An 18277-nucleotide genomic window follows, 5' to 3' on the forward strand; every position below is an offset into this window, starting at 1 on the left:
AAAATGTCTTATAAGAGCCAAATATTAAAATTTTGTTTTATGTTAACTGGATATATATGCAGCATTGAAATGATAAGAGAAAATAACGTTAGGGAACCAATAGCATTAATTGTAATGTGTAGGAAATACCTATAAATTTTTATATATAATGTTTATTTATATTGCATACTGTTTTCCATTGGATAACGAATACTAAAAACAACCTATGCTTAAAAGTTAAACATACCATGGGCGCCCCGGTGGCTCAGTGGGTTAAGCCTCTGCCTTCCGCTCGGGTCATGATCCCAGAATCCTGAAATTGAGCCCCGCATGAGGCTCCTTGCTCAGTGGGGAGCCTGCTTCCTTCTTGCTCTCTGCCTGCCTCTCTGCCTACTTGTGATATCTGCCTGTCAAATAAACAAAATCTTAAAAAAAAAAAAGTTAAACATACCAAACCTCACATCATTTAGAAGATAAAACATGTTACTGCTGGCTTTTCCCAAATAGTCACAAGTTGCAATAACTTACCCATCTCAAAATTAATAAGAAGGAAAAGGTTGGTTTCCTGAAGATGGACATTAAAATTTGAGTGCAAAAAGTTACCCATTTATGGGGCACTTGGGTAGGTCAAGTGGTTAAGCATCCACCTCTTGATCTCCCCTGTGGTCACTGTATCAGGGTGAGGAGGCCAAGCCCCCTTTGGAGCTCCACACTCTGCTCAAGATTCTCTCTCTCCATTTACCGCTACTCCCCTACTGGTGCACACACTGTCTCTCTCAAATAAATAATAAAAAAATTTTTTTAAAGTTATACCTTAGTTAAATGTAGTGTAGATTTTGGACAGGAAATCAAATTAATGCAAATACTACATTTCTGAAAACTAATTTTATGCAATGCTTCAGGAAATGCTTTGCAACTCTTTAAGGACTGGTCTTGAACTTGTGTTCATTCTTTCTTCATTCTGAGCAAGAGAGAGAGAGAGAGACAAGTGGTGAGGAGGGGCAGAGGAAGAGAGAGAATTTTAAGCTGGCTCCAGGCCCAGTAGGGCTTGATCGCATGAGCCTGAGAGATCATGACCTGAGCTGAAATCAAGAGTTTGGTGCTTAACTGGTTGAACAACCCTTGAGCAAAGTTGAGCAAGGCCTTGAAACTTCATTCTTAAAAAATGTCTTCAAAGTACACAGACTTGCTGAAATGTCTTTTTAAAGTACATAGGCATGGTGAGTTTTAGCAAATACTTGTTGAATGATGTATTATGTATTAGAAAGTTTACTACTATGCTATGTAGGTGGAAATTATTTTTATTTCAAAACTCATATTACAAATTATTCATACTGTCTCCAATGACTTAAATATTGTAAAATAGCGTTTTCTGTATTCTTTATCTTTCCCCAGGATCTTCAAGGTGGTCATGATTAAATTCTATTCCATTTTTATATAATTTGAAAATTTCTTCCATTATTTTTGAAAAGAGGATATAGTGGCAGACTAAATCTTTGCTTATCCAAATGTTGTTGTTGACTTATGGCTTTCATTTTTACCATTAAGATGTTTTCATCATTTTTAAAAGCCAAGTTAACTTCTCAGGAGTTCAGGACATAGGAGTCAACACTGGCTAAAAGTTTCTAAACTAAAGCTTGTGATCATATTGCCTATGACACAAATAAGAAAATCAACAGACTGATAGAGATTTGTTATCTAGAGGTGCCTGGGTGGCTCAGTCGTTAAGCGCCTGCCTTCAGCTCAGGTCATGATCCCAGGGTCCTGGGATCCAGCCCCGCATCGGGCTCATCGAGGAGCCTTCCTCTCCATCCCCCTTTCCCCCTGTTCGTGTTCCCTGTTTTGCTGTGTCTCTCTCTGTCAAATAAATGAATAAAATCTTTTAAAAAGTTGTTACCTGAAATCACTCAACACAATACAATTGCCCTTGACTCTTTACAGGCTAGCCAATAAAGTCCATACACTAGCTAAAATATCTTGTACCAATCAAAAAAAAGGTGAAATAATTAGTCAATTTTTTAAAGACCACTTGGTTAACTAAAGTTGATCAAACTGATCCTTAATATTTATTCTCAAGTTAGATGTAGAAGTTAGACATCTAAAAAATTAAATACAAAATAGTTTCCAAATGTCTAATGATATTTATGATTGTATTCATTCTTTATGCCTTTCCCCATCATCAGCCAGAGTTTTGTTTTGATTTTTTTTGTTGTTTCGTTTTTTAAGTAAGCTTTACACCCAACATGGGGCTTGAACTTAGGACCCCGAGATCAAGACTTTCATGTTCTACCAATTGAACCAGTTAGGTGCCTCATGCCAGGTGTGTAAATATTACTACATGTCTATCCAGAGCTGATACTCAGTTGATAATAACTCATCAAAAAGAAAGCAAATCCTTTTCAGTCAGGTGCTCTCCTCTCCTATTCCTATTTTGACCAAAAGCAGGTTGGAGATGAGGGGTGGGTCAGGAAATTCCGATATGGTGTAATCTTGGTTTAACTAATGTGTAGGTGACAATGTAATGTGATGCCAGGTGTTACACATGGTAAGTCAGCTGGTCATACATATTATATTCTCCACATTTAAACTCTCAAGGCTTCCTGGAGGATCCATGATAACTGAAATTGATTTCCTTGAATTTGATGTGGCAGTTTTAAAACATAGCTTTCAAGGTCTTTATCATTTTTCCCTTTGAGAGGTGGAATCTCTGTCCCTTCTTTTGGAACTGAGTATCCTCCATTAAGGGTAAAACTGTCTGGAAAGGAGCTAAGTAAGGCCCATGGCTCTCAGGTGTTGGCTGAGCTGCCAAGTCAGCATCATCAACTTGGTTGCCGTGTACAAGAGCTACACTGAAAATGAATCCTCCAGCCCCAAGTTAAGCTCTGCTTGCTGATGCCACATGGAGCAGAAATAAGTCTTCACTGCTAAGTGATGCCCAAATAGTGATTTCTTTCTCAGAAGGCCTCATAGTACTCTTGTGGGACAGACTGAAACACATCCTTACAAACAGAGGCATGCTCTCCCACTAGGCTTTCAGGGTACCTCCACAAACATGGAGCAACGCTCACTGTGAAAACCAGACTGACGCTGCATGGGACCTTTAGCCACTACTCTTACAAACAGCAGTTCCTTTTGCATACTTAATGCCCCTCACTCACTTCTGGTAATACTGTTCTTTTTTCCTGGTCTTCCCTGATGGAGGTGTTCTGGTGAAGCTGGTGCAACTGCCAAAGCACCCCTCCTGATGGTAGCCACAATCCCTTCTTGCTTTCAATTGCTCCACTCCATACTTTCCCATTTTCCCTTGCACATGCTCCAGTGATCAGAAGGGTGAACACAGGGTCCATCCTAGGCCTATCAGAATCCATTGTATGAATTTGCTAAAATTCACCAACAAGTCTCATATTGATGATATGACATATCATATTGATGATACGGTCCATTTAGGTTCTTTCATGTTTGATGGTTTTTTTTCACTATCCCTCACACATACGTATATTTTACAAGTATTTTAGAAGTAAAATTTCAGGGTGAAAATGTATATTTAAAATGTGATAATAGTGTCAATAGACTTGCAAAAATTTTTGTGCCAATTTACACTTTAACTGTGATTAATCACATCTGCTTGGCCACATTAGCCCTTTATATATCAAATCTGTCAGTCTATAACAGTTTGATAAGTACGAATGTGATGTTATTTTAGTTTGTATTCTTTTAATGATAAAAACATATGTTTACATTTATATGTATACATATTTTTTAAAAATTCATTTATTTTTCTTACAATCTGAGCCTGAAGCTCTCAAAAGTAAGATATGAACTACATCAGAAAAGTTCTGAATGGAGAAAGAACATATGGTTTATATATACAGTGGAATATTACTCAACCATCAGAAAGGATGAATACCTACCATTTACATCGATGTGGATGGAACTAGAGGATATTAGGCTAAGTGAACTAAGTCAATCGAAACACAATTATCATATGGTTTCAGTCATATATGGATTAAAAGAGATAGCTTAGAAGACCATAGGGGAAGGAGGGAAAACTGAATGAGAAGAAATCAGAGAGGGAGACAAACCATAAAAGACTCTTGACTCTGGGAAACAAACTGAGGGTTGCAGAAGGGGAGGTGGATGAGGGATGGGGTGCCTGGGTGATGGGCATTAAGGAGGGCACGTGATGTGATGAACACAATGTTATACATAACTAATGAATCAATGAACACTTCATTAAAAACTTAAGATATACTGTATGTTGGCTAATTGAATTTTAATAAAAGAAAAGTTCTTATCACATACTATTATATTATGGTTAGTTAATATCAACCCAGTTTTTGATCCTTTGTTGGTATCTTGTTTTTCCACCTCAAGGCTTATGAAATTTTCCTTTTCTTAGAGTTCAAAAATTTTATCACAACTGGATTTCTCTCAAGTTTTCTCTCATAACTTTCTTTTTTCTTTTTGATCTACATTATTGGGAACTTCCAGACTAAGTCCTTCAAAGACAAATCAGAATTCTTTTTAAAAATTTTTAAGTCATCTCAATACCCAACCTGGGAGTCAGACTCACAACCCCAAAATCCAGCATCACGTGTTCTACCAACTGAGCTAGCCAGGCGCCCTGATAAATTGTAATTGTACAGTTAAAATTTCTGCACTTTGGCAGGGCTTAGGGGAAGGTAGGGGTGAATAGATGGAGAACAGAGGGGGTTTAGGGGACTGAAACTGCTCTGTATACTAAAATGGTAATTACATGTCATAATGTATTTGTCGAACCTGTAGAAGGTACACCAGCAAGAGTCAGCCCCGATATAATCTATGGGCTTTGGGTGGTAATGATATGTCATTGCAGATTGTGGAGGATGTGCATGAGTGGGCACAGGAGTATATGGGAAATCTCTGTATTTTCTGCTCAATTTTGCTATGAACCTAAAACTGCTTTAAAAATAAGGCTATTTTTAACATATGTAAATTTTATCCCATTAAAAAGAAGGGCTGTAGAAAATTATTTGTATGAGGAATGGGGATGGTGGAAGCTTGCTGAATTAAGAACAGCAGATTATCAATGACTCAGAACTGATGGGTTGATTGGGGAATTATTTTACCAGTCTGTTTATTCTTTACATACTCAAAACTCTCCATATTGAAGAAAAACAAACAAAAAATAAATTGGTTAATTACTGTTATTAGTTCTTCTATTCAGTCAGTTTTAGAAAACAAAAACAGAAGCAGAGAGAGTTTTACTGGAAGGATATTGACGGTGTCCCAGAATCAGTAGAAGGCTGGGAGAACTGGCTTAGCAAAAACACAGGAACTATAGCTCAAGGCTAGACAGAAGGAGCTGTGGATTACAGGAAATCCGCCAAAAAACTGCTCCTCTGGCAGGCCTGTGATCTCTTGAGCTTCCAAGTTTTTCCTGGGCTCTGTTACAAAAACGAACACCACCATCTAGTGGCCTCTTTTTGCATCTTTGTGTGGTTGCAGATTTCTTGACTGGTTTTCCAGCTCACCATCATCTGAATGTTACCTTCTATACATCCTTCAGAATTTTTTCATTGCTTTTTTGGGTAATGTTGTTTGTGGAGAAATCAGGTTTATTGTGGTATAATTTAGAAAAGTAAAATTTTACTTTACAGTTCTATACGCTTAGATAAATACAAGCTATTTTGACAAATAGTTAGATGTGACTACCACCACAATCAAAATATGGAAGATTTATCACTCCAGAAAGTCTCTTGCCCTGTTTTGAAGACCATCTCTCCATCTATCCTCCAGCCCCCAAAGCCCCACCGATCTGTTTTTTCTCCCTGTAGTTTTGCTTTTCTAAAATGTCACATAAATGTAGCCTTTTGAGTCTGGCCTCTTTCAGTTAGCAAAGTGCATTGAGATTCATCTATGTTGTCACTTATATTGATAGTCCTCCCCCACTCCTCACCCCCTTTCTTTGTTTTGACTGAGTAGTACTTTGCTGTATGGATGTGCCAGCATGTGTTTATTATTCATTCACTAGTCCAAGAGCATTTGAATTTTTTCCAGTTTTGGCAGTTATGAATAAAGTCACTATAAATACTGTGTACAGGTGTTTGTGTAAACATGTTTTCATTTCTTCTCTCTTTTTAAAAAGATTTTTAAATATTTATTTATTTGACAGAGAGAGACACAGTGAGGGTGGGAGAGGGAGAAGCAGGTTTCCTGCTGAGAAGGGAGCCTGCTGTGGGGCTCGATCCCAGGACCCTGGGATCATCTGAGCGGAAGGGATACGCTTAGCAACTGAGCCACCCAGGTACCCCAATGTTTTCAGTTCTCTTGGGCAATTACCTTGATTAGGGGATTGCTGAGTTCTGTGATATATGTATATTTAACTTTCTAAGAAACTGCCAGAATGCTTTCTAAAGTGGTTATGCCATTTCACACTCCAACTACCAACATTTTTTTCTGCTTGTGACCTCCTACATGATTTTCCAATATTGCCATGTTTGACTCCTAAATATTTTCTTCTGTTATATTGTGTGATTTTTAGATAGGGAAGATGATACCAAAATATTTTAAGTAGAACATTATGTTTATTAACTATTTGTAAGGACTAATTTTTGAATTTTATCTCCCCCTTTCATGACTGGGGTCTTGATGTCGTTTGTTTTCATTTTAATATTGTTTTAGAAATTCACATATCTTTTATTTTTCTGTAAAAATTTCCCCATATCGTGCCTGGGTGGCTCAATGGGTTAAGCCTCTGCCTTCAGCTCAGGTCATGATCTCAGGATCCTGGGATCAAGCCCTGCATCGGACTCTCTGCTCAGCAGGGAGCCTGCTTTCCCCCACTCACTCTCTGCCTGCCTCTCTGTCTACTTGTGATCTCTCTCTGTCAAGTAAATAAATAAAATCTTTAAATAAAATTTCCCCATATCTTGCCATGCTTTAATGTACACGGTTTTCAAAATAAGGACAGAGTACATAATCCTTTAGTGAATCATTTCACAATCATATGTTGTATATTTACAATGTGCTAGTTATGACACCATATTCTGAAAATAAATATTTTTATGGTGCTATCATTTAGAAAAAAATGTTTTCATATATACTATTTAATTCTCTGAAAGTTAAAATACAACCACCCAAAACCAAACATTATGTGTGTGTGTGTGTGTGTGTGTGTGTGTGTGTAAAATAGCAGGCAGTTAAAGGGCAGAGAGAAATAAGATGACAAAACATGAGTTTAATTGGCTAAGAGATGAAGAAAGTTGGAGAAAGAGGTAACAAATGTGTGAGGGGGAGGTTGGGAAGTGGAAAAAAGAAGGACATTCAGTGACTACCAGATTGTGTTACGATATTTGTCCCACCCTGAAATTCCCTTGGGTATCCTTAGGAAGTACCTTCACACTTTTTATAGACTTTTGAAATACTAATTAACTGGTTACCTACCTTTTCCAACAAGCGAGTCCAAGACAAAGAATTTTACTTTGGGCAACTAACACTACCAATAAGGAAAGACATCTTAGATAAAATGGGAGTAGGGGGGCACCTGGGTGGCTCAGTGGGTTAAGCCGCTGCCTTCGGTCAGGTCATGATCTCAGGGTCCTGGGATCGAGTCCCACATCGGGCTCTCTGCTCAGTAGGGAGCCTGCTTCCTCCTCTCTCTCTCTGCCTGCCTCTCTGCCTACTTGTGATCTCTGTCTGTCAAATAAATAAATAAAATCTTAAAAAAAAATGGGAGTAGGTATGGAAATGAAAACTTTGTGAAGTTTCTCCTTTTAGGAAAAGCAGCTATTCTTGTAACCTGTCCTAAGAAAAGTGGGGTCATGCTGCTTTTTTCTAGTTACCTAAGATTTGTGGTATCTTGGTTGAAATGAGGCTCTGAATGTGCAGCTAATTCCTAGGAAAAGGTAAAAATAAAAACTTCAAACCAGGGGCGCCTGGGTGGCTCAGTGGGTTAAAGCCTCTGCCTTTGGCTCAGGTCATGATCTCAGGGTCCTGGGATAGAGTCCCACGTCAGACTCCCTGCTCAGCATGGAGTCTGCCTTCCTCTCCCTTTGCCCCTCTCCCCTGTTCATGTGCTTTCTCTCCGAAAAATAAATAAATAATTTAAAAAAAAATTTTAAAAATAAATAAAAATTCCACAGAAAGCATTATCATTATTTGTGCAAAAACAGAAAGCATACTGCTTTTCAAAACCTGGAGGACTTCATTTTCTTCACCCTCACTGCAAGCTGTTTTATGAGTCACTGTGTTTCATTCCTATATTTTTTATTTTTAATATACAAATACTCCAAGAGCAATATTATTCACAACAGCCAAAAGGTGACAGCCACCCAAATGTCCACGGGCGGATAGATGGATAAATAAAATGTGGTATACACACACATGCACTCAGTAGAATATTATTCAGTCTTAAAAAGCAAGGAAGTCCTGTCTCATGTTATAGCATGGATGAACCCTGAGGACATTATGCTAAGTGAAATAAATCAGTTATTAAAAGATGAATACTGTATGATTTCGCTTATATGAGGTATCTAAAGCTGTCACATTCATAGAAACAGAAAATGGAATGGTGGCCACCAGGGCTGAGAGAAGAGGGAAATGGGGAATTGTTCATTGGGTAGAGTTTCAGTTTTCAAGATAAAATATGGAAATCTGCTGTACACAATAGGAATATACTTAGCACTACTGAACTATTCACTTAAAAATGGCTCAGATGGTAAATTTTCCATTCCATATTTTTACCACAATTTAAAAATATATATATATACCCCCAGTGAATTTATACCCATGAATTTTATAAAGGATAACCAGTTAAAAAATCCTTCAAAATTATAGCACTGCAAATAGATGGAAGAAGCAGTGGTAATAGGGCTATTAGTCTGCTTAAATATATACCCAGTGATATTTGTGGCTTTAAAGAATATTTTGCAAAGTGTATTTTGAATGCTTAATGAAGAATAAAAAGGCTAGAGTCAGTTGGCCTGTTTTGAATCTTAGTTTTCTGGTTTACTGGCTGTATAACCTTATTCTAGTTAATTTGTCTCTCAGTTTTCTCAATCACAAACTAAGATGACAAGGAGATAATGATAGTACCCATGTCATAAGATCATTGTATTAAATGTGCTCATATATGTAATAATTTATAATAGTGCCTCAGCATATGAAGTGTTCTAGCAGGTTTATTCAATGGTATTCTGCTTTAACAAAACAGTACACTTAAAGATAGGAATGTATCATATATGTGTGGTTATTTTTATCATAATTATTCCTTTATGAAAAGATTAACTACAAGTTTTTTTTTAAAGATTTAATTTATTAAATAGAGCACACAGAGAGAGAGGAAGAAGCAGAATCCCTACTGAGCAGGGAGTCTGACATAGGTCTCAATCCCAGGACCCTGGGATCATGACCTGAGCTGAAGGCAGACCCTTAACTGACTCACCACCCAGGCACTTCTAACTGCAAGATTTTTAAACAGTGAGAATCTATGGTGTGTGTTGTCTTTTGAAATTTTGAAGTGATTTCAAACTTATAGCAAAGTTGCAATAACAGTACAAAGAGCTCCCATATACCCTTCACTTATTGAGAGACTTTAAGTTTTGCCAATTATCCTACAATATCCTTTGTAGCAAGAAGATTCAATCCAGGAGCATATATTTACTCAGTTGTCATTTCTCTACTCTCCTTCAATCTAAAACAGTTCCTTAGCCCTCCTATGACCTTCATTTTCTAAGATGACTATGCTAATTGTATTTTTCTGAGCATTGCACCACATTTCCAGTTCCACATGCTCTTCTAGAATTCTGTCTCTTAATCTAGACAATCGCTGTGCCTCGGTCTATGAACAAAATATAGAGCAGTAGACCTAATTTATGAGGCTAGGTTAAAAAGGCCATGTAACCTTCTATCTGGCTCTCTCTTTCACACAGACACATTACACACTCCCTGGGAGTCCTGAGCTGACATGCAGAAAATCCAGTTACCCTAAAGCTGTGATGATGAAGAGACCATAGAAAAGTAGACGTGTCAGAGGGGCTGCAACTGTTCCAACCCTCAGTTGTGTGAGTCTTCCAGATCAGGTGTCACAGGTGTGAGTGCAAAAACCTTCACATGATTCTAGCTCCCAGCCTTTAAGCCACTCTAGCCGAGGCCGAGTGGAGCCAGCTCTGGGCTGTTCCAGATGACAGCTTAGAACTGAGAAGGACTATCCCTGCTGAACCTTGTCCAAATTGTAGCAAAATAAAGAGTGTTGTTTTAAGCCACTAGGTTTTAGGGTGTTTGTTACAAACCAATAGATAACTGGAATAACTGTAGACTGATTATTTTGTGGAATGTCCCTCCAACTGTATTTGCTTGATGTTTACTCACAGTTGGGTTATGTATTATAGGCAAGACCACTGAAGTGATTCAGTGTTTGGTTCACTGCATCCATCGGATAATGTATGAAGTTTATTTGTTCCATTACTGTTGATGTTAACTTCAATCACTTGAATAAGGACGTACCTTCAGGTTACTCCACAATAAAGTTACTCTTTTTCCATGTATGATTATTTTGTAGAGAGATACTTTGAGACAACGTAAATAAAACCTGTTCTTGATCCATCTTTCATCCATAAATTTTCCATCCATTGATGTTTCTTGCCTGAATTTATTATTTCTGTGAAGTTTGCAACATGATTTTTTTAAAAGGTTTTATTTATTTATCTGTCAGAGAGAGAGAAAGAGAAAGAGAGAGAGAGCGAGAGAGCACACGAGCCCACAAGCAGGCAGAGTGGCAGACGAGGCAGAGAGAGAAGCGGGCTCCCTGCCAAGCAAGGAGCCTGATGTGGGACTCCATTCCAGGACCCTGCGATTATGACCTGAGCTGAAGGCAGCGGCTTAACCAACTATGCCACCCAGGCATCCCCAAAATGATGATTTTATAATTCAATTATTCCTTTTACTTTTATTAGTTGACGTTGTTCCTTGTATTACAAGGACGGGTTTTCCGTCTATTTAATCAACCATCCAAGGAAGGGTTTTCTCTCTATTTAATCATCCATTTATTTATATCATTATACACTGATGGGCTCCTAATCTAATCAGTGGATGTAATTTGTTTACCAATCTTTTATTTTGATAGATTATCCCAGATTTGGCTAGTAAAAGTCCTTTCAAACTGACTTCTGTATCCCTCCGACATGGCCCCATTATTCTCTGAGTAGATCCTTACTTTCTGGCCCCAAAGGATGTTCCTGGTCATCCTGTCCTTCCTCTGTCCCCGAAATCAGCCTTTTCTCCAAGAAGACATGGTTCCTCTTGTTGAATAGTATTTAGAAACCAGTATCTGGTGGCTTGGTTAGCTCATTGCTACTGGGATCATACTACTTCCTGGACTTTTCTGTGCACAGAGACAAGTAAATATAGTAGAGGGTAGTGAGTACTAATGAAAGGGAAAGGAGCACAAAAAAGGAAAAGACAGAGTTTTGGGGAGGGAACAGAAATATTCTAGACAGAAGATATTTATGTGCAGAAGGCCTAAGTCAAGAGAGAATATGTCATTTTTAAGGAACTAAAGCACTATGGCTAGAGTAGAGAGAAGGGGTAGTGGTAAGAGAGAAGGAAACAAGGTAAACAGGGGATAGCCAAAGCTCAAGACAAAGACCAAATGAGCAATGCTTAGAAGTTTTAAGTTCATCCTGAGAGCAATGGAGAACTATTAAGAAGATTCCAAGCAAGGGATATATGATCAAAATAATTTTTAAAAATATTTAATTAATTTATTTGAGAGAGAGAGAAAGAGAGAAAGAGAGAGACAGCATGAGCAGGAAGGGCAGAGAAAGAGGGAGAGAGAGAATCAAGCAGACTACACACAGCATAGAGCCCAATGCAGGGCTTAATCCCATGACCCTGAGATCAGGACCTGAGCAGAAACCAAGATTTAGATGCTTAACAGACTGAGCCACCCAGGTGCTCCCCAAAATCATTTTCAAACAGTTGTCTTTAATTACAAAACAAACAATTCACATATCATCCTGAAAGGATTTTGAAATACTAAATACTTTCTTCCATATTTTAAGTTGTCATCTATATTTTTTATAAACTTTAAAGTTAATTTTTGTAATGGAAAGTTTAAAATATTTGTTTGAGAGATGAAATGACCTTGGATTATACCTGAAGTATTTTATGATATGTACTCACCAAATCTGAAAAGTCATGTGGAATTTCTATCTGTGGATTTTATCAAATGTTATCTAAAAAATGTGTTAGTTTCAGAAACTACAAAATTACATTTAGAATTATCAACATCACTAGTTTTTGTTGCCTATGTTGTTCTGAATTCCGAACAATTTTCACCCTTAACAAAACTATGTATGAGACAGGTAAAGGACTTACAGGTTCAAGATACTTCAACTACTCATTAAAAGAGGTTTCCAGACTTCCCCCTTTTGCCAAAGATGGAGTATCAGGAACTGGATATACCCTCCTGTTGAAACAACAAGAATAATAATAAAAAGTCAGACAAAATAAATGAAACAATGGTTTTGAAATACTGAATATCAAGCATTAAAGGACAGTGAACCCTGAGAGACAGGAAACAAGAGATGAGCCCTTCCATTACCCCAGCTTACTGTCTTGAGGATCTCTAAACTATAGACATAACTATTAATAATCACATTAAATGTAAATAGTCTAAATACTCCAATTAAAAGAAATTGGCAGAGACAAAAAATCAAGATCCAATTATTTGCTGCCTTTAAAAAAATGCTTTAAAACATAACATAAATACAGAAATAGGTTAAAGAGTTGCAAAAGATAGATCATACAAATAACCAGTCAAGAAAGCGGGTATGCTATTTTATTTTATTTATTTCTTTTTAAAAGTAAGTTCTAGGCCCAATGTAACACTTGAACTCCTGACCCTGAGATCAAGAGTCACATGTTCCACCAACTGAACCAGCCAGGCACCCCAGGCATGCTCTTTTAATATTGGACAAATGTCAGAATAAAGAATATACCAGGGGCACAAAATGTCATTTCATAATAATAAAGTAATCAATAACAATTCTAAACATTTGTGACCCTAATAATAGTATTTCAAAATGCATGAAGCACAAACTGATAGAAGTATAAAAAGTTGATAAAATCACAATTATAGAGATTTTAGAACCCCTCTCTCAATAACTGATAGAATAAATGAACAGAAAATCATCAAGAATAGTCTTGAACAATATTATCAACCAACTTAACCTATTTGCCATATATACAACACTCTACATAACAGCAGAATACACATTCTTTTCAAGTACACACAGAACATTCACCAAGACAGACTATATTCTAAGCCATAAAACAAACCTCAATACATTTAAAAGGATTCAGATCATGCAAAATATATTCTCTAATCACAATGGAATTAACTTAGAAGCCAATAACAGAAAGAGCTCTGAAAAATCCTCAAATATTTGGAAATGGAATAACACACTTTTAGATAACCCATGGATCGAAGAAAAAATCAAAAGAGAAATTAGACACTGTCTAGAATCAAATGGAAATGAAAATATGATATATCAGAATCTGTGGGATATCAGTAAAGTAGTTCTTAGGGGGGAAATTATAGAGCTAAATACCTATATTAACAGAGGAGAAAGATCTCAAATTGATAGCTCAGATTCCAACTTAAAAAACTAGAAAAAGAACAAACTAAATACAAAGTAAGAAGAAGAAAGGAAATAAAAGATTAAAGTGGAAATCAATGAAATAGAAAGCAGAAAACAGTAAATAGAACTAAGAGCTGTTCTTCGAATCAATAAAATTGGTAAACCTCTTTCTAGACAGACTGTTGAGGAAAAACAGAAAGCAAAATTACCAATATCAGGAATGAGGAATTTGATATCACTACAAAGTCTAGATATTCAAAGAATAATAAGAGAATATTATGAATAACACTTTGTCTATGAATTTGACAACTTAGACAAAACTGACAAATTCTTTGAAAGACACAAATTGCCAAAGCTCAGTCAAGAAAAAATAGATAACCTGAAGAGCCCTATATCTTTTAAAAATTTACTTTGAGTTAAAAACCTTATTACAAAGAAAACTTTAGGCTCAGATGGCCTCATTGCTGAATTCTACCTGACATTTAAGAAAGAAAGAACAATTCTATACTAACTCTTCTGGAAAGAATAATTCTACACAAACTTTCAACTTTATTCTCTGAGGCCAGCATTACCCTGATAAAAAATCCAGTTAAAGACATTACAACAAGACAGCAAGCTAATATTCCTCATGATCACAGAAGCAAAAATTTGAAAGCAAGATTTAGCAAATCAAATTCAGTATATAAAAAGGAAAATATATAGGGATGCCTGGGTGGCTCTGTTGATTGAGTATCTGACTCTTGGTTTTGGCTCAGGTGATGATCTCAGGACTGTGACACTGGACTGAGTCAGGCTCCACACTCAGCATGGAGTCTGCTTGAGGGTTCTCTCCTTCTGCCCTTCCCCCCACTCACTTGTGCACCTGCACGCACTTGCCGGCAGGTGCTCTCCCCCTCTCTAAAATAAATACCTCTTAAAAAGTGAAGAGGAAAATATATCATGATTACTTGAAGCTTATTCCAAGAATGTAGGGCTAGCTTGACACTTAAAAATCAACCAATCAATATAAATTACCACATTAACAAACTGAAAAAAAGAAAAGCCATATAATAATCTCAATAGATCAGATAAAGGACTAGTGTCCAAAATCTATGAAGAACTTAGCAAACTCAACACCCAAAGAACAAATAATCCAATCAAGAAATGGGCAGAGGACATGAACAGACATTTCTGCAAAGAAGACATCCAGATGGCCAACAGACACATGAAAAAGTGCTCCATATCACTCGGCATCAGGGAAATACAAATCAAAACCACAATGAGATAGCACCTCACACCAGTCAGAATGGCTAAAATCAACAAGTCAGGAAATGACAGATGCTGGCGAGGATGCGGAGAAAGGGGAACCCTCCTACACTGTTGGTGGGAATGCAAGCTGGTGCAACCACTCTGGAAAACAGCATGGAGATTCCTCAAAATGTTGAAAATAGAACTGCCCTATGACCCAGCAATTGCCCTACTGGGTATTTACCCTAAAGATACAAACATAGTGATCCAAAGGGGCACGTGCACCCGAATGTTTATAGCAGTAGTGTCCACAATAGCCAAACTATGGAAAGAACCTAGATGTCCATCAACAGATGAATGGATCAAGAAGATGTGGTATATATACACAATGGAATACTATACAGCCATCAAAAGAAATGAAATCTTGCCATTTGCGACAACATGGATGGAACTAGAGCGTATCATGCTTAGCGAAATAAGTCAAGCGGAGAAAGACAACGATCATATGGTCTCCCTGATATGAGGAAGTGGTGAAGCAACACGGGGGCTTAAGTGGGTAGAAGAATAAATGAAACAAGATGGGATTGGGAGGGAGACAAACCATAAGTGACTCTTAATCTCACAAAACAAACTGAGGGTTGCTGGGGGGGAGGGGGGTTGGGTGAAGGGGGGTGGGGTTATGGACATTGCAGGGGGGGGGTATGTGTTTTGGTGAGTGCTGTGAAGTGTGTAAACCTGGTGATTCACAGACCTGTACCCCTGGGGATAAAAATATATGTTTATAAAAAATAAAAAATAAAAAAAAATAATCTCAATAGACAAAGAAAAAGCATTTGACAACATCCATTCCCGATCAAAACTCTCAGCAGAACAGGAATAGCGGAGAACTTCCTCAACTTGATAAAGGGAATCTATGAAAAACCTACAGCTTATGGATGAAGGACTGAATGTTTTCCCTCTAATGTCATGGTTTCAGTGAAACTGGGTACAGAAATTTGAGAAATTTTGTCTTGGACTTGTTGAATTTAGGGCCCAACATGCCATTGATGATTTGACTGGGGATTTGCAGAGTAATATGTATCTGGAACTCAGAGGAGAGAGCTATCATAGAGCCTATTAAAGGATATTTTAAAAGTGGTTTTTATTTTTATTTTATTTTTTAAAGATTTTATTTATTTATTTGAGAGAAAGAGAGAGCACAGAGGGCAAAGCATACTCCCTACCAAGCAGGGAGCCAGATGTAGGAGTCCATCCCAGGACCCAGAGATCATGACCTGAGCCAAAGGCAGATTCTCAAGCAACTGAGCCACCCAGACGCCCCTAGTTTTGATTTTTAAACAAGTACCCCAAAGAAACACAGCTGAAGAGTAAGATGAAAAGAGGGTAGTAAATGGAAATATTGAGGAAAAGCGACACATAAGCTTCCTCCTGTAGGACAGATACAGAAAGAGGGGCAAGACAAGGTGACTGAAACAATATCAATTATCATTAAAAACAAAACAAAAAACAAAACAAAACAAAACAAGACCAAGAACAATCTTACAGATGAAAAGACACTTCTATGATATCTAAGAGAAATCCAGTTTCAAGAACAAGGGAGGGGTCAAAGAGTCAAAAGCTGCTGAAGAACTTTAGATATAAGGATCCTGGTACCTTAGCAACAAACACAGGTGACCACTAGAATATATTTAAAATAGGTATTATCTAGTATAGATGGGCTTTAGCCAATCCTTAACGCTGGCACATCACATTCCATTCCATTCCATTCTGCGTGGATATTGATGTAAGCTGAGTCTCTCCTATTGGTTACTACCCTGGTCTCTTGACGCTCATGCAGACCTACCAAGAGAGCACAGTATCCATGGCGTTAGAAACTTCAAGTATCCCCTTTTCAGCCCAAAAAAGGGTAAGTGAAATACATTGACTCAGGGGTCAATGGATTTTGGAACTTTTGTTCCCGATGGTAATAAATTGTCTATCCTTTTCCAGATCAAGTACCCCCTACCTCCTATTCAGAGAGGCAGAGAGGCACATTACCTCACTAAGCCACAATTTCTTTATTAGTTAAAAGCAGAGGGGCGCCTGGGTGGGTTAGTAGGTTAAGCCTCTGCCGTCAGCTCAGGTCATGATCTCAGGGTCCTGGGATCGAGCCCCGCATCGGGCTCTCTGCTCAGCTGGGAGTCCGCTTCCTCCTCTCTCTCTGCCTGCCTCTCTGCGTACTTGTGATCTAACTAACTAAATAAAATCTTAAAAAAAAAAAAAAAGTGGGCAAGAACGTAAATCCTACCTCCGCTACCTTCATGAAATAGCTTAGAATAAAAAGAGTTCTTATAAGTCAGGGTTGTTTTACTCTAGCTCCTTGGTACTTGAACCCTGACCCATAGCATGAGCTCAGCAAATGGCTGTATCGTAGAATTGAATATTTGTTAAAAAGGCCTTGTGAATCTGGAAGCTGTTCCAAGTGTTATTTATTTTCCAACCCCGATTTAGTTTCCCAGGTGACCAAATTTAAAGTAATACCTGATCTTGCCGGTAGCCAAGGAGTGGCTGGAAGGACTGTAGCCTCTTTCCCACAAACCATCTGGATAAAAACACGGGGCGCTGTGCAGAGTTTCGTGGCTGGTCCCCTGGCTCAGCGTCCCACCAGATTGCTGCTCGCAAACCTCTTCCTTTTGGAAATTCTGCACCCCCTGTAGAACTTTTGCGGACCCGCGTGATCAAATTTCACTTTGACATCCCTTGAGAGGTCACGACGAAACCCTTCCCAGTAGCCTTGGCTGCCCCATGCCCCACAGCCTGAGATGGGGCCGCGACAATGGCTAAGGGTTCCCCCAGGGGCCCAGCTCTCGGGAGGCTTCCCACTCCGCTCCCCCAGCCTCTAACCGAGGTCCAAGGCTGCCAGCCCGCAAACCTACAGAACAAGCTTTCTGAGGCTCGGGTTTTCCTCAGAGGCGGGCCTTCGCGGCGGAGGAGGGGCCGACGGCCTCGGGCTCCTCCTCCTCCTCGCCAGGCCCCTTGCCCGGTGCGGGGGCGGGACGCGAGCAGGGCTGTTGGGTGGGGGCTCCTCCCCGCCAAGGGCGGACTAGAGGAGGCGGAGGCGGGTGGGGTTCCTACTGGGGGCGGACTTTGGCGGCGGAGGCGGGGCCGGGCGCCGAAGGCCCTTCTTCCCAGGGGCGGGCGGGCTGGAGAAGCAGCGGGTTTATTTTCCCGGAGGCTGACCTCGGCGGCGGGAAAGGACTTGGGGGGCGGGGCCGGACCCCGAAAGCCCCTCCTCCCGAGGCGGGCTTATCTGGCCTCGGCGGCCGCTGCCGGGTGTCCGCGGTTTGGCTACTTAACCGAACGGGCTCTGGCTCCTCCCAGTGGCCGGCCGGGGCGGAAGCAGGAGGCGGGGGCAGCGTGCGCGCTGCTGGTCTTCTCTCCCGCGGCGCTGGGGCCCGCGCTCGGCGGCT

At 39.2% G+C, this 18277-nt stretch overlaps 1 protein-coding gene and 1 long non-coding RNA gene across 2 annotated transcripts in view; one reads left to right on the plus strand and one right to left on the minus strand.

Moving 5' to 3' along the window:
• Window positions 1–634: 634 nt before the first annotated feature.
• Window positions 635–18056, minus strand: LOC106006102. Its single transcript, XR_001179984.2, has 4 exons — window positions 17349–18056; window positions 16482–16667; window positions 12337–12427; window positions 635–940 (listed from the first exon to the last, which is right to left on the minus strand). It is a non-coding gene; the product is annotated as an uncharacterized LOC106006102 (long non-coding RNA).
• The window catches only part of GMPS (guanine monophosphate synthase), a 68050-nt gene continuing 66413 nt past the window's right edge, over window positions 16641–18277 (plus strand). The window contains exon 1 of the mRNA XM_004755612.3: window positions 16641–16734. Within this exon, the coding sequence (XP_004755669.1) occupies window positions 16660–16734 (75 nt within the window). The 5' untranslated portion in view covers window positions 16641–16659. The remainder of the gene's footprint in view (window positions 16735–18277) is intronic.

The sequence above is a fragment of the Mustela putorius genome, unplaced genomic scaffold, assembly GCF_011764305.1.
Source record: "Mustela putorius furo isolate JIRA1106 unplaced genomic scaffold, ASM1176430v1.1 tig00003834_pilon_pilon_pilon, whole genome shotgun sequence".
Taxonomy (NCBI): Eukaryota; Metazoa; Chordata; class Mammalia; order Carnivora; family Mustelidae; genus Mustela; species Mustela putorius.